The sequence below is a fragment of the Erinaceus europaeus genome, unplaced genomic scaffold (assembly GCF_950295315.1).
Source record: "Erinaceus europaeus unplaced genomic scaffold, mEriEur2.1 scaffold_984, whole genome shotgun sequence".
Classification (NCBI taxonomy): Eukaryota; Metazoa; Chordata; class Mammalia; order Eulipotyphla; family Erinaceidae; genus Erinaceus; species Erinaceus europaeus.
In genome coordinates, this window is record NW_026647383.1 from 7,382 (window position 1) to 22,576 (window position 15,195).

Sequence of the window (15,195 nt, forward strand, 5' to 3'; positions counted from 1 at the left end):
CCCAGTGTGTGGGTGTGGGAGGCTCTGCATTTATGCCCAGCATCTGGGGGGGTTCTCAGGAGCAAGGCTTGATTTTGTGAGCATCAGGGTGGATCCCAGTCTTGGAAGGCAAGCCCCTTACTTCTCCAGGGCCTTCTTGGTGACAGTGGCGTCCTGGGGCTCTGGAGGCAAAGGGGTTGGGGAGGGCCATGGCCCATGTTCCTGCATCTCCAGGGGGTCAGCGGGTGGTGGTGTGTGGGGGTGGGAGTGGGGGGAGAAAGGCTGGGGGAGGGGCCGGCCGGGACCACCCTTGCTGGGGGTGCTGAGGGGTGCGTTGGGGGCTCTCCCAGGTCTCCCCAGAGGTGCGATGGCAGCCCCCTCCATGCTGGAGGCCCAGCCCTGCGGGATGCTGGGGTGCTGACGCACGAGGAGGGCGGGGACAGAGGGCGGTGCTCTGCCCGGGCTTACACCAGGTGGCAGGGGCCCATGGGCGAGAGGTGGGCGTATGAGCGCCTGCCTGGGGACGAGGAGGGACCCCGGGTCATGGGGGCCAGCCAGCCCGGCGTTCAGGACCCAGGCGCGCCCTGTGGACTGCAGGTGAGCGCGCCCAGCTTGTGTGGGAGGCTGGGTGGGGGTGGCTTCTGGGTTCCCGGAGGCTGAGGAAGCAGGGTGGTGGGATGGAGGCAGTGCTGTGAATGAGCAGTTGTGACCTCTGTCTCTGCCCCCCAACTCAGCTGCAGGTCCTGCACTGCCCAGCCAGCCTGCTGGGGTTTAGGGGTCCTCTTCTGTGGCTCCGAGCCCATGCTCTGAAATGCCACGTTCTGGCACTTGGAGTGTGTGTTCAAAGCCAGATGCCCTGTGTGCTCTGGATTAAGATCACCACATTGGGGTGGGGGGAGCCCGGTTCTTTTTCCTCGGAGATATGCATTTTTGTCACTGGCCAACAGAGGGCAGTGGCCGACCGCACAAAGGGAGGGGAGGGTGGAGGCTGCTCCCTAGGAGCAAAGGAGGGGTTGGGGGTGTGATGGGAAGGCCTGAACTCACTGCTCAGAGCCACCCAACAGACTGCCAGGGCTTATTCTCTGCCAGCTCTTGGGGAATTCAGCCTTGTTTGTGCGGGTGAATTTGGGGCCTCTCTGTGGGGTGGGGCGTGGGGAACCAGAGACTTCTCTTCCAGCAGCTCACCCATCTCTCATTAGAGAGAGCAGTCCTGCTGCTTGACCCCATCTCGCATTAGAGAGAGCAGTCTGCTGCTTGACCCCCATCATGCATTAGAGAGAGCAGTCCTGCTGCTTGACCCCATCATGCATTAGAGAGAGCAGTCTGCTGCTTGACCCCATCATGCATTAGAGAGAGCAGTCCTGCTGCTTGACCCCATCTCGCATTAGAGAGAGCAGTCCTGCTGCTTGACCCCCATCATGCATTAGAGAGAGCAGTCCTGCTGCTTGACCCCATCATGCATTAGAGAGAGCAGTCCTGCTGCTTGACCCCATCATGCATTAGAGAGAGCAGTCTGCTGCTTGACCCCATCATGCATTAGAGAGAGCAGTCTGCTGCTTGACCCCATCATGCATTAGAGAGAGCAGTCTGCTGCCTGACCACATCATGCATTAGAGAGAGCAGTCCTGATGCTTGATCCCCATCATGCATTAGAGAGAGCAGTCTATGCTTGACCCCATCATGCATTAGAGAGCAGCCTATGCTTGACCCATCATGCATTAGAGAGAGCAGTCTGCTGCTTGAACCCATCATGCATTAGAGAGAGCAGTCTGCTGCTTGACCCCATCATGCATTAGAGAGAGCAGTCTGCTGCTTGACCCCATCATGCATTAGAGAGAGCAGTCCTGCTGCCTGACCCCATCATGCATTAGAGAGAGCAGTCTATGCTTGACCCCATCATGCATTAGAGAGAGCAGTCTGCTGCCTGACCCCATCATGCATTAGAGAGAGCAGTCTGCTGCCTGACCCCATCATGCATTAGAGAGAGCAGTCTGCTGCTTGACCCCATCATGCATTAGAGAGAACAGTCTGCTGCTTGACCCCATCATGCATTAGAGAGAGCAGTCTGCTGCTTGACCCCATCATGCATTAGAGAGAGCAGTCTGCTGCTTGACCCCATCATGCATTAGAGAGAGCAGTCTATGCTTGACCCCATCATGCATTAGAGAGAGCAGTCTGCTGCTTGACCCCATCATGCATTAGAGAGAGCAGTCTGCTGCCTGACCCCATCATCCATTAGAGAGAGCAATCCTGCTGCTTGACCCCATCATGCATTAGAGAGAGCAGTCTATGCTTGACCTCATCATGCATTAGAGAGAGCAGTCCTGCTGCTCGACCCCATCATGCATTAGAGAGAGCAGTCTGCTGCTTGACCCCATCATGCATTAGAGAGAGCAGTCCTGCTGCTTGACCCCATCATGCATTAGAGAGAGCAGTCTGCTGCTTGACCCCATCATGCATTAGAGAGAGCAGTCTGCTTCCTGACCCCATCATGCATTAGAGAGAGCAGTCCTGCTGCTTGACCCCCATCATGCATTAGAGAGAGCAGTCCTGCTGCTTGACCCCATCATGCATTAGAGAGAGCAGTCTGCTGCTTGACCCCATCATGCATTAGAGAGAGCAGTCTGCTGCTTGACCCCATCATGCATTAGAGAGAGCAGTCTGCTGCTTGACCCCATCATGCATTAGAGAGAGCAGTCTATGCCTGACCCTATCTTTCATTAGAGAGAGCAGTCCTGCTGATTGACCCCCATCATGCATTAGAGAGAGCAGTCTATGCTTGACCCCATCATGCATTAGAGAGAGCAGTCTGCTGCTTGACCCATCATGCAATAGAGAGAGCAGTCTGCTGCTTGACCCCATCATGCATTAGAGAGAGCAGTCCTGCTGCTCGACCCCATCATGCATTAGAGAGAGCAGTCTGCTGCTTGACCCCATCATGCATTAGAGAGAGCAGTCCTGCTGCTTGACCCCATCATGCATTAGAGAGAGCAGTCTGCTGCTTGACCCCATCATGCATTAGAGAGAGCAGTCTGCTTCCTGACCCCATCATGCATTAGAGAGAGCAGTCCTGCTGCTTGACCCCCATCATGCATTAGAGAGAGCAGTCCTGCTGCTTGACCCCATCATGCATTAGAGAGAGCAGTCTGCTGCTTGACCCCATCATGCATTAGAGAGAGCAGTCTGCTGCTTGACCCCATCATGCATTAGAGAGAGCAGTCTATGCCTGACCCTATCTTGCATTAGAGAGAGCAGTCCTGCTGATTGACCCCCATCATGCATTAGAGAGAGCAGTCTATGCTTGACCCCATCATGCATTAGAGAGAGCAGCCTATGCTTGACCCATCATGCATTAGAGAGAGCAGTCTGCTGCTTGACCCCATCATGCATTAGAGAGAGCAGTCTGCTGCTTGACCCCATCATGCATTAGAGAGAGCAGTCTGCTGATTGACCCCATCATGCATTAGAGAGAGCAGTCTGCTGCCTGACCCCATCATGCATTAGAGAGAGCAGTCCTGCTGCTTGACCCCATCATGCATTAGAGAGAGCAGTCTGCTGCTTGACCCCATCATGCATTAGAGAGAGCAGTCTGCTGCCTGACCCCATCATGCATTAGAGAGAGCAGTCCTGCTGCTTGACCCCATCATGCATTAGAGACAGCAGTCTATGCTTGACCCCATCATGCATTAGAGAGAGCAGTCCTGCTGCTTGACCCCATCATGCATTAGAGAGAGCAGTCTGTTGCTTGACCTCATCATGCATTAGAGAGAGCAGTCCTGCTGATTGACCCCCATCATGCATTAGAGAGAGCAGTCTGCTGCTTGACCCCATCATGCATTAGAGAGAGCAGTCTATGCCTGACCCCATCATGCATTAGAGAGAGCAGTCTGCTGCTTGACCCCATCATGCATTAGAGAGCGCAGTCCTGCTGCTTGACCCCCATCATGCATGAGAGAGAGCAGTCTGCTGCTTGACCCCATCATGCATTAGAGAGAGCAGTCTGCTGCCTGACCCCATCATGCATTAGAGAGAGCAGTCCTGCTGCTTGACCCCATCATGCATTAGAGACAGCAGTCTATGCTTGACCCCATCATGCATTAGAGAGAGCAGTCCTGCTGCTTGACCCCATCATGCATTAGAGAGAGCAGTCTGTTGCTTGACCTCATCATGCATTAGAGAGAGCAGTCCTGCTGATTGACCCCCATCATGCATTAGAGAGAGCAGTCTGCTGCTTGACCCCATCATGCATTAGAGAGAGCAGTCTATGCCTGACCCCATCATGCATTAGAGAGAGCAGTCTGCTGCTTGACCCCATCATGCATTAGAGAGCGCAGTCCTGCTGCTTGACCCCCATCATGCATTAGAGAGAGCAATCTGCTGCCTGACCCCATCATGCATTAGAGAGAGCAGTCTGCTGCCTGACCCCATCATGCATTAGAGAGAGCAGTCCTGCTGCTTGACCCCATCATGCATTAGAGAGAGCAATCTGCTGCCTGACCCCATCATGCATTAGAGAGAGCAGTCTATGCTTGACCCCATCGTGCATTAGAGAGAGCAGTCTGCTGCTTGACCCCATCATGCATTAGAGAGAGCAGTCTATGCTTGACCCCATCATGCATTAGAGAGAGCAGTCTGCTGCCTGACCCCATCATGCATTAGAGAGAGCAGTCTGCTGCCTGACCCCATCATCCATTAGAGAGAGCAGTCTATGCTTGACCCCATCATGCATTAGAGAGAGCAGTCCTGCTGCTTGACCCCATCATGCATTAGAGAGAGCAGTCTGTTGCTTGACCCCATCATGCATTAGAGAGAGCAGTCTGCTGCTTGACCCCATCATGCATTAGAGAGAGCAGTCTATGCCTGACCCTATCATGCATTAGAGCAGTTCTGCTGATTGACCCCCATCATGCATTAGAGAGAGCAGTCTATGCTTGATCCCATCATGCATTAGAGAGAGCAGTCTGCTGCTTGACCCCATCATGCATTAGAGAGAGCAGTCTATGCTTGACCCCATCATGCATTAGAGAGAGCAGTCTGCTGCTTGACCCCATCATGCATTAGAGAGAGCAGTCTATGCCTGACCCTATCATGCATTAGAGAGAGCAGTTCTGCTGATTGACCCCCATCATGTATTAGAGAGAGCAGTCTATGCTTGATCCCATCATGCATTAGAGAGAGCAGCCTATGCTTGACCCCATCATGCATTAGAGAGAGCAGCCTATGCTTGACCCATCACCCTGAAGCTGGGTTTCTTGGGCAGCCGTCAGGATGGTGGTTCGTGAGCACGAAGGGACTTGTCTGAGCCAGGTGTCTGATACACATTGGCCCTGCTGTGACCTTGGCCTGAACTCTGACTCCACTTCCACTGGGGGAGGCAGCACCCATACCCCGCAGACTCCAGAGTCGCAGGGAGGGAAGAGGGACTCTGCTGAGAGTGTGTGTGTCCCCCGTGTTTGCCCTCCCATCACGCCAGGAAACCGCTGTCTCTTCCACCACCTTCCTGCCAGGGAGGCCAGACTCTGAGAGCCGGCCTGCCGTGGTGACCCTCCCAACCCCCTACCCCAGCTGCTTATTGCGGCGGCCGGCAGCCGGCCGGGGACTGGACAGCAGGGCAGTGTGTGAGAAGTGGGCTCCCGGCCCTGCTGCTGAGGGCCCATCCTTAGCCAGGGAACTTCCTGCAGCTGTCAGGTGTGTCTGGGGCTGCAGGGGGGCAGCTGCTGCCCTCTGCGGCCAGCCAGAGGAGGGATCATTTACCAGGTCTCAGAACTTGGGTGGGGGGCTGATGGCATGGCTGATGGGTGCTGCCCTGGGACCTCTCAGCTCAGAGTCCCACACTTTGGGGGGGCAGCCCACTAGATGGAGGCACATCTCTTGGCTTTTAGGGCGCTCGGGACCTTGGCTGGCTGGTCTGGGGAGTAGGTCCCCCAGCTGTGTGGACAGCAGACAGGGCAGCCCCCAGGGAGGAGTGGAGTCTCCTCCCACCTACCCGCAGGCTCCTGGCCACCTGTTTCCACTGGGCAGCAGGGTGACCCACTGGGCCACACTGGCTGCTGAGCCAGGAGACGCCCAGCCAGGGCTGGGACTGAGCTGGGGGAGGGTCTCTGGACAGAGCCTTGGTGTCCAAGCCCACCCCCCAAGTCCCCAGCCCAGTAGAGCTCACGGGGCGGGGGTGCCCTCGGCTCCTGACTGCGGGCCCTCATGTGTGCGATTGTGGCCGTTGTCTGTGACCATGGGGGCTGGGTGGGAGCCAGAGACGGGGCCTTGTGTATGGGGGAGGCAGGGGCCGGTGCCGGCGGCTGGGAGGAAGAGCCCCGTTCCTGCCCTCTTGGCAGCCGCCCTGTTGGCAGGGCCCAGCATGCCCTTCTCTCAGCCTGTGTCCGAGCTGCTCAGCTGGGGAGCGGGGAGGGGGGAGGGGGCACAGGCGGGAGGGCGGGCGGGGGAGCCGGGGAGGAGGACGGGGCTGTGACCGCTGCGCCCAAGGGAAGACAGACAGACAGGACGGAGGAGCCGACAGCTGTGGAGACAGCCGTGTGGCAGAGAGGAGGGCCCACCGCCTATCCCCACTCGGTGTGGGGCTTGAGGAGCTGCGGAAAGAGACCTGTCAGCTCTGGGCAGAGCCTGAAACTCAGGCGCCGTGGCCCCTGCTACCCCCCCCCCCCCGCAGCCCCGTCTGTCTGTCTGTCTCTGCATCTGTCTATCCGGGGTCCGGCTCCAGCTCCGGGGAGATGCCAGCTGCTCGCCGGTTCCCGGGCCTGGAGCCCTCCTTCCCTCTCCTGGCCAGGCTGCGGCGTCGACTGTACACAGTGAGTGGGGGGCTGGGGAGCGGAGACGAGGACCCCAGAAGCCCCTCGGGGGGCTGCCCTTGAGGGGCTCCCCTGCTGAGGGGCTGGGCCCAGCGAGCGGCCTCTCCCCCCGCGGCTGCGTGGAAGCCTGTGCATGGTGGCCTGGAGCCCCACGCCGGGCACGGGTGTGCGCAGGGCCTGAGCCTGGGGGCCACAGCTGCATGCAGGCTTGGGTGCAGACTTGGCTGGGGCTGGGGAACAGGGTCCCCCCTGCCTCGGTGTTGGACAGACCCTGACTGTTTCTCTCCTTCCTTCCTTCCTTCCTTCCTTCCTTCCTTCCTTCCTTCCTTCCTTCCTTCCTTCCTTCTCACGGGAAGCGCTATGTCCCCCCACCATTTCATGCAGGTTTGGGGGGCTGGGGAGCGGGGAGAGGAGGCTGTCTGAGCACAGGCACAGGTGGGACTGCGCTGGCCTCCCCTCCCCTAGCTCTGACCACCCAGGGGTGAGTCTGGCACCCCAGGGAGCCTGGGCGTGGGAGCTGGGGAGGAGGGATCCTCGGACTCTGACTCTGACTCTGGCTCTGCGGGCCCCTGGGAGCCGTGGCCAGGGGCTGAGCTGAGTGGGCTGCAGAGATGGGGTGCTGGCTCCTCCTGCCTGTGCACACTTTCTTTGGGTCTTTCTTTCTTTCTTTCTTTTTTTTTTTCAACATTCCCATTGTTGCCCTTGTTATTTAACATTGTTGGGGTTGTTGATGTCGTCGTTGTTGGACAGGACAGAGAGAAATGGAGAGAGGAGGGGAAGACAGGGAGGGGGAGAGAAAGACAGACACCTGCAGACCTGCTTCACCGCCTGGGAAGCGACTCCCCTGCAGGTGGGGAGCTGGGGGCTCGAACTGGGATCCTTACGCCAGTCCTTGGGCTTTGCGCCACGTGCACTTAACCCGCTGCGCTACCGCCCGGCTCCCCCTTTGGGCCTTTCTTCTGGAATGTTTTTCTGTTTTTTTGTAAATACATTTAAAACTATTTATTATTGGATAGAGAGAGAAACTGAGGGGGGAGATAGAGCGGGAGAGAGACAGAGAGACACCTGCAGCCCTGCTCCACCGCTCGTGGAACTTTCCTCCTGCAGGTGGGGTCAGGGCTTGAACCCGGGTCCTTGTGCCCTGTGATGTGAGCACTTAACCAGGTGTGCAACCACCTGGCCCCGTTTTTGAATTTTTATGTTTTATCTGATAGGACAGAGAGAAATTGGAAGGGAGGGGAAGACAGAGAAGAAGAGAGACAGACAGACACCTGCAGCCCTGCTTCACCACTTGTGAAGCTTTCCCCCTGCACGTGGGGACTGGGGGCTTGAACCCGGGGTCTTGCACATTGTAATGGGTACGTTTAACCAGGTGTGCCACCACTTGGCCCCCCCTTTTGTTTTAAAGTGAGTTTTAAATTATTTTTATTTATTGGATAGAGACAAACTGAGAGGAAAGGGGAGAGAGGGAGACACAGAGAGACCTGCAACTCTGCTTCACCACTTGTGAAGCTTCCCTGCTGCAGGTGGGGACCAGGGGCTTGAACCTGGATCCTTGTGCGCTGTGATGTGAGCGCTCTACCAGGTGTGCTACCGCCTGGCCTGGGCCTTTCTTCTGAACAGCTGGGATGCCCTGCCCGCTTCAGCCGCCTCGTGCCCCGTCCCCTCGTTAGTAAGTTGGTTTTGTTGACACTGCGCGGCTTCATGCTGCTGAAACTTAGAGCTGTGCCCGATCGATAGCTGTCACTGGAGTGTGGGTGATGTTACTGTTTCCCTTCTTCTTTTTAAATTTTTTTCCCCGCTTTTGTTGCCCTTGTTGTCTATTGTCATTATCGTTGTAGTTATTGTTGTCGTCGGTGTTGGATAGGACCGAGAGAAATGGAGAGAGGAGGGGAAGACAGAGGGGGAGAGAAAGACAGACACCTGCAGACCTGCTTCACCGCCTGTGAAGCGACTCCCCTGCAGGTGGGGAGCCGGGGGCTCAAACAAGGATCCTTAGGTCCTTGCGCTTTGTGCCACGTGCGCTTAACCCGTTACGCCACCGCCCGGCTCCCTGTCTTTGTTCTTCTTAAGTTGAGTCAGGACGTGCTGGCATGAAAATGTCCCGCACTCAGTGATGCACGTTGTCAGACGCTGAGACCTCAGGCTGAGCCGCCGCAAGGCAGGAAACATGTACCAGAGGACGAGAGGAGGGAGGGACCAGAGGGCCGCTCTGGCACCGTGCATCCCTGGGACTGAACTCAGGACCTAAACCCTGAGCTACTGTACTGTCTCCCAGACTATGCGAGAGACGGAGGGAGGAGTCTTGGGAAAATGTGGCTAGGTTGCCTTTAGTGAGATTTTTTTCCAAACAGTTGATAGCTTTTTAAACGTTCTGAACAGGGTGGGGAGGGCAGGCGGTGATGCACCTGGTTAAGCACACGTACGCTACTGTGCGCAAGGACCCGGTTCAAGCCCCCGGCCCCACCGGCAGGAGCAAAGCTTTGCAGATGGTGAAGCAGGGCCACAGGCGTCTCTCTCCCTCTCTGTCTCCCCCCATGTCTCTGTCTCTGTGTAGTAAATAAATAAAGGTCTTTATAAAGTTCTGAGTAGAGCCCTCTTGCTTTTCCCTCAGCCACACCACAGTTCCGCCCTGGGAAACCCAGCATTGTGGGGACTGAAAACCTCTTTCTACGGCTGGTCAGTGGGGATTTGGGCCAGATCAGGTGATATAAGTGGTGTGGTGTGAGGGGTCGTGTGAGTGTCCGGGCACTGCCCAGCCGGCTCTGTGACACCCACGGCATCCCCCAGGAGGTCTCTCTCTCTCTCTCTCTCTCAACAGCTTTCAACAGTCAATTATAAAGTAGGGTCAGGTGGTGGTGCAGCTGGTTAAGTACTCACATGGCAGTGCACACAAGGTCCCAGGTTCAAGCCCCTGGTCCCCACCTGCAGGGAGAAAGCTTCATGAGCAGTGAAGCAGGGCTGCAGGTATCTCTCTGCCTCTCTCCTCTCTATCTCCCCCTTCCCTCTTAATTTTTCTGTCTCTACCCAATAATAAGTAAGTAAAAATATTTTAAATCTTATTTTTAAAAAACAAGTTCTTATAAAGCAGGGTTGTTTATTACCAGAGAGCCCTGCTCAGCTCTGGGTGATGGTGGTGCAGGGGACTGAACCTGGGACTTTGGAGTCTCAGGCCTGAGTCTCTTTGCAGAGCATCATGCTGTCCCCCCGGCTCCCTGTCTTTGTCTTCTAGCAAGGGTTTCCGTGGGGCTTAATGTCTGCAGTACTGATTCCACTACTCTAGGCAGACTCACTCTTTCTGTTCTCTTTTTTCTTTATTTTGCCTCCAGGGTTACTGCTGGGGCTCGGTGCCTGCACCATGAATCCACTGCTCCTGGAGGCTATTTTTCTCTTTTGTTGCCCTTGTTATTTTATTGTTGTAGTTATTGTTGTTTTTGATGTCGGTGTTGTTGGATAGGACAGAGAGAAATGGAGAGAGGAGGGGAAGACAGAGAGGGGGGAGAGAAAGACAGACACCTGCAGACCTGCGTCACCGCCTGTGAAGCGACTCCCCTGCAGGTGGGGAGCCGGGGACTCGAACCGCGATCCTTATGCCGGTCCTTGCGCTTTGCGCCACCTGCGCTTAACCCGCTGCGCTACCGCCCGGTCCCTGACTCACTGTCTTTTTTCAGATAGCTGGTGAAAGATGGAGAGGGGGAGGCAGAGGAGGAAGGGTGACAGTGACAGTGACAGAGCACCGCTTCACGGAGCTCCCGTGGCAGAGTGTGCACTCTGCTGGGCGAGGCGCTGAGGCTACCTCCCCCTTCAGGGGCCTCATGACTCCAGGACAGTTTAAAAGCAGCCAGAGAAACCGGAAGCAGGGAAGTTTGTTTGAGACCGCTCAGCCAGGGGGCGGGGCAGTGGCACGCCGTTAAGCACACATAACACCGTGCTCAAGGCCCCGGGTTCAAACCCTGCTCCACCCCCGCAGGGGGCTGCGTCACAAGTGAAGAAGCAAGCAGGTCTGCAGGTTCCTTCCTTCCTTCCTTCCTTCCTTCCTTCCTTCCTTTCTTTCCCTCCCCCTCCTCTCTCAACTTCTCTGTGTCCTGTCAAATAAAAACAGAAAAAGTGTAAGACATAGCTGCTAGTGGATTCTTAGTACGGGCACCGAGCCCAGCGATAACTCAGAGGCGAAAAACCCACAGAGAACCCCACTCAGCCACAGCCGATAGCCTTGCAGCCATGGGCGCTGCCTCCTGCCCCCGGCTCTGGGCCCTGGGCCACACCCCAGTGTCCCGTCTCCACCCCGGCTTTCTATTGGAGCTGCAGGTCTTATTCATTTATCGTTGGGGAGAGGCAGAGAGAAGTTGGGGGGTGGAGAGACGGAGAGACACCTGCTGCCCCGCTTCACCACTCTCGAAGCTTTCCGCCTGCCAGTGGGGCCCGGGGGCTTGAACCCGGGTCCTTGTGCATTGTAGTGTGTGCACTGAGCCAGGCGTGCCCCGCCCGGCCCCCTGAGTCTGTTTGCACAAGTAGCAGGTGGTAGGTGGACGTCCCAGGCGCAGGCAGGGCCCTCGGTTCCTGGGCAGGACGTGGATGGCAGCCCGACCCCTGTCCCCATCACAGAGGCTGGGGAGCAGCGGCATGCAGCCCGAGGAGGGCACGGGCTGGCTGCTGGAGCTGCTGTCCGAGGTGCAGCTGCAGCAGTACTTCCTGAAGCTCCGGGACGACCTCAACGTCACGCGCCTGTCCCACTTTGAGTACGTCAAGAATGAGGACTTGGAGAAGATCGGCATGGGCCGGCCAGGTACGCGGGGCCGGGGTATCCACTCAGGGCCTTGTGCCGCGGGGGTCCTGCCCTGCTGATTGGGGGGGCAGAGCCAAGAGCCTGGAGTGGGGCAGGGAGAGGTGAGAGCTGGCTTCGGTACAGGCTGTGGCTGGAGGGTGCAGGTTTTATTTCCCTCCTTCTTTGCTTTTTTTTTAATTTTATTTATTTAAAAATTTTTTTTCTTTATATTTATTTATTCCCTTTTGTTGCCCTTGTTGTTTTATTATTATAGTTATTATTGTTGGTATTGATGTCGTCGTTGTTGGATAGGACAGAGAGAAATGGAGAGAGGAGGGGAAGACAGAGAGGGGAGAGAAAGATAGACACCTGCAGACCTGCTTCACTGCCTGTGAAGCGACTCCCCTGCAGGTGGGGAGCCGGGGGCTCGAACCGGGATCCTTACTAGTCCTTGCACTTTGCGCCACGTGCGCTTAACCCGCTGTGCTACCGCCCGACTCCCTGCTTTCTTTTTTATAAAAAGTAATTTTAAAAATGAATTTTTTTTCAAATATTTATTTATTTATTCCCATTTGTTGCCCTTGTTGTTTTATTGTTGTAGTTATTATTGTTGTTATTGATGTCATCATTGTTGGATAGGACAGAGAGAAATGGAGACAGGAGGGAAAGACAGAGGGGGAGAGACAGACAGACACCTGCAGACCTGCTTCACCACCTGGGAAGCGACTCCCCTGCAGGTGGGGAGCCGGGGGCTCGAACTGGGATCCTTACACCGGTCCTTGTGCTTTGTACCATGTGTGCTTAACCCATTGAGCTACTGCCCAACTCCCAAAATGATTTTATTTTAATGAGAGATAGAGGAAGACAGAGAGAAAGACCAGAGCCCTGTTGAGCTCTGGTCTAATGGTGGTGCTGGGGATTGAACCTGGGCCTTCAGAGCCTCAGCCAGGAGAGTCTTTTGCAGACCCCCTGTGCTGTCTCCACAGCCTGAGAACGGCTGCAGCCTCTGCCGTGCATCTCAGAGCCTTTGCGTTTGTGTGGTGGGCTGCACTTCCCCGCCTCGCCTCGCCTCGCCTCTCCTCGCCTCCTCTGTGAGTGTACTTTTGGGCTTGTCTGAGCCCTAGGGCGGTCAGCGTCCGCGGATCTGCACAGAGAAGGGAGACGAGCCGCTCAGCCAGTTTCCCAGAAGTCTCTCTGCCCACAGATTCCTGCTCTGCCGTGAACGTGTCTCTTCTCTCTCCCCCTGCAAAAGAGAGGCACTGTGGCTTGAGCTCCTCCCCCGGCTACCCTAGAGTAGTGGTTGCGGTCGAGAAATCCTGGTCTAGGGCCAGGAGAGAGCGCTCATCCACCCGGCAGAGTGCAGGTGGGGTCCCGCGTCCCAGGTCCGCTATAACACTTGAGCTCAACTCAGTGTGCCACCGCTGGGCCGCAGATTTTTTTTTTTTTTGAGAGTTGGGAAAGCTACACCAGCTCTCCGTTTTGGTGGTGACTCTCCTTCTCTTGTAAGTCGTACTTAAAGGTATTTTAAAATTATATTGATTGGATAGAGACAGCCATAAATTGAGAGGATAGGATGGGATAGACAGAGAGACCCCTGCAGCCTTGCTTGACCACTTGCAAGGCTTTCCCCCTGCAGGTGGGGACCGGGGGCTCGAACCTGGGACCTTAAGCGTTGCGACGTGCGCTCACCCAGGTGTTCCCCCAGCAGGCCCCCTTCTTTTCCATCCAGTTCCCATGGCCCGTGGGCAGGAGGCAGTGGTCCTCTGCTCAGCGGAGCCCCTGCGTGGAGGGCCTGGCTTTGGGGTCTTGTGCCAGTCAGAGTTTAGGGGACTCACGTCCAGGGGCCTCAGGAGGCGCCTGCTCTGGGGGGAGTGAGCAGCTTCCAGCCCCGGCTGCCCCTCTGCAGGCCAGCGGAGACTGTGGGAGGCTGTGAAGAGGAGGAAGGCCATGTGCAAACGCAAGTCCTGGATGAACAAGGTCAGTGTGTGTGGGGTCTGCCGGCCGTCCCTGCCGGCCCTGGGGTGGCCGTCCCCTGCCGGCCCTGGGGTGGCCGTCCCCTGCCGGCCCTGTGGTGGCCGTCCCATGAAGGCCCTTGGGTGGCTGTCCCCCTGCATCCCTTTGGTGGCCGTCCCCTGCAGCCCTGTGGTGGACGTCCCCTGTAGGCCCTGTGGTGGCCGTCCCCTGCAGCCCTGTGGTGGCCGTGCCCTGCCGGCCCTGGGGTGGCCGTCCCCCTGCAGCCCTGTGGTGGCCGTCCCTTGCCGGCCCTGTGGTGGCCGTCCCCCTGCAGCTCTGTGATGACAGTCCCCCTGCAGCCCTGGGGTGGCCGTCCCCTGCAGCCCTGTGGTGGCCATCCCTTGCCGGCCCTGTGGTGGCCGTCCCCCTGCAGCCCTGTGATGACAGTCCCCCTGCAGCCCTGGGGTGGCCGTCCCCTGCCGGCCCTGTGGTGGCCGTCCCATGAAGGCCCTGTGGTGGCCGTCCCCTGCCAGCCCTGTGGTGGCCGTCCCCCTGTAGCCCTGGGGTGGCTGTCCCCTGCAGCCCTGTGGTGGCCGTCCCCCTGCAGCCCTGGGGTGGCCGTCCCCTATAGCCCTGTGGTGGCCGTCCCCTGTAGGCCCTGTGGTGGCCGTCCCCCCTGCAGCCCTGTGGTGGCCGTCCCCTGCAGCCCTGTGGTGGCCGTCCCCTGCAGCCCTGTGGTGGCCGTCCCCCTGCAGCCCTGTGGTGGCCGTGCCCTGCCGGCCCTGGGGTGGCCGTCCCCCTGCAGCCCTGTGGTGGCCGTCCCTTGCCGGCCCTGTGGTGGCCGTCCCCCTGCAGCCCTGTGATGACAGTCCCCCTGCAGCCCTGGGGTGGCCGTCCCCTGCAGCCCTGTGGTGGCCGTCCCCTGCCGGCCCTGTGATGACAGTCCCCCTGCCGGCCCCCTCTGGCATGTGCAGCCACCCCCACCTCCCCAGGCCTTCCTTATCTGGGCTGCAGTGCAGGCCTGGCTGGGTGTCTGTGTCCCCAGAGCTGCTGGCTCCAGATGCAGAGTGGAGCTGGCTGACAACGGCCTGCAGTGAGCCCCTGGTGGCAGCACAGGGCCCAGCAGGCCTTGGTGGGGACCTTCTTTCTGCCTGTCTCCTCCTGGCATCTAGGAGGGCTTCCCTGGTCACTGCTTGGTGACAGTGTCCTCTCTCTGTGCCCTAATTTGGGTCTGTGTAGCTCTGAGTGCTGGTCTGGGTCAGTGGGGCTTTGCCCATTGTCTGGAAGACAATGAGGAGGAAGTGACCAGCCAGGGCCTCCCTCCCTCTTTGGGCTCAGGGCCTTGGGGGGGTCAGTAGCATGGGGGCCTTGGGGTGGAGGTCAGCAGGTCAGGGCTGCGGGTGGAGGTCAGCATGGCAGGGCCTTGGGGTGGAGGTCAGCAGGGCAGGGCCTGGGGGTGGAGGTCAGCAGGGCAGGGCCTTGGGGTGGAGGTCAGAGGGCAGGGCCTGGGGGTGGAGGTCAGCAGGGCAGGGCCTTGGGGTGGAGGTCAGAGGGCAGGGCCTGGGGGTGGAGGTCAGAGGGCAGGGCCTGGGGGTGGAGGTCAGCAGGGCAGGGCCTTGGGGTGGAGGTCAGAGGGCAGGGCCTTGGAGGTGGAGGTCAGCAGGGCAGGGCCTGGGGGTGGAGGTCAGAGGGCAG

The 15,195-nt window shown here is 58.0% G+C and overlaps 1 protein-coding gene across 1 annotated transcript in view; it reads left to right on the plus strand.

Moving 5' to 3' along the window:
- Positions 1–435: 435 nt before the first annotated feature.
- Positions 436–15,195, plus strand: part of LOC103127922 (activated CDC42 kinase 1) — a 31,843-nt gene continuing 17,083 nt past the window's right edge. Inside the window, exons 1-4 of the mRNA XM_060183954.1 lie at positions 436–576; positions 6,695–6,782; positions 11,388–11,568; positions 13,454–13,524. Coding sequence (XP_060039937.1) covers positions 485–576; positions 6,695–6,782; positions 11,388–11,568; positions 13,454–13,524 — 432 coding nt within the window. The 5' untranslated portion in view covers positions 436–484. The remainder of the gene's footprint in view (positions 577–6,694; positions 6,783–11,387; positions 11,569–13,453; positions 13,525–15,195) is intronic.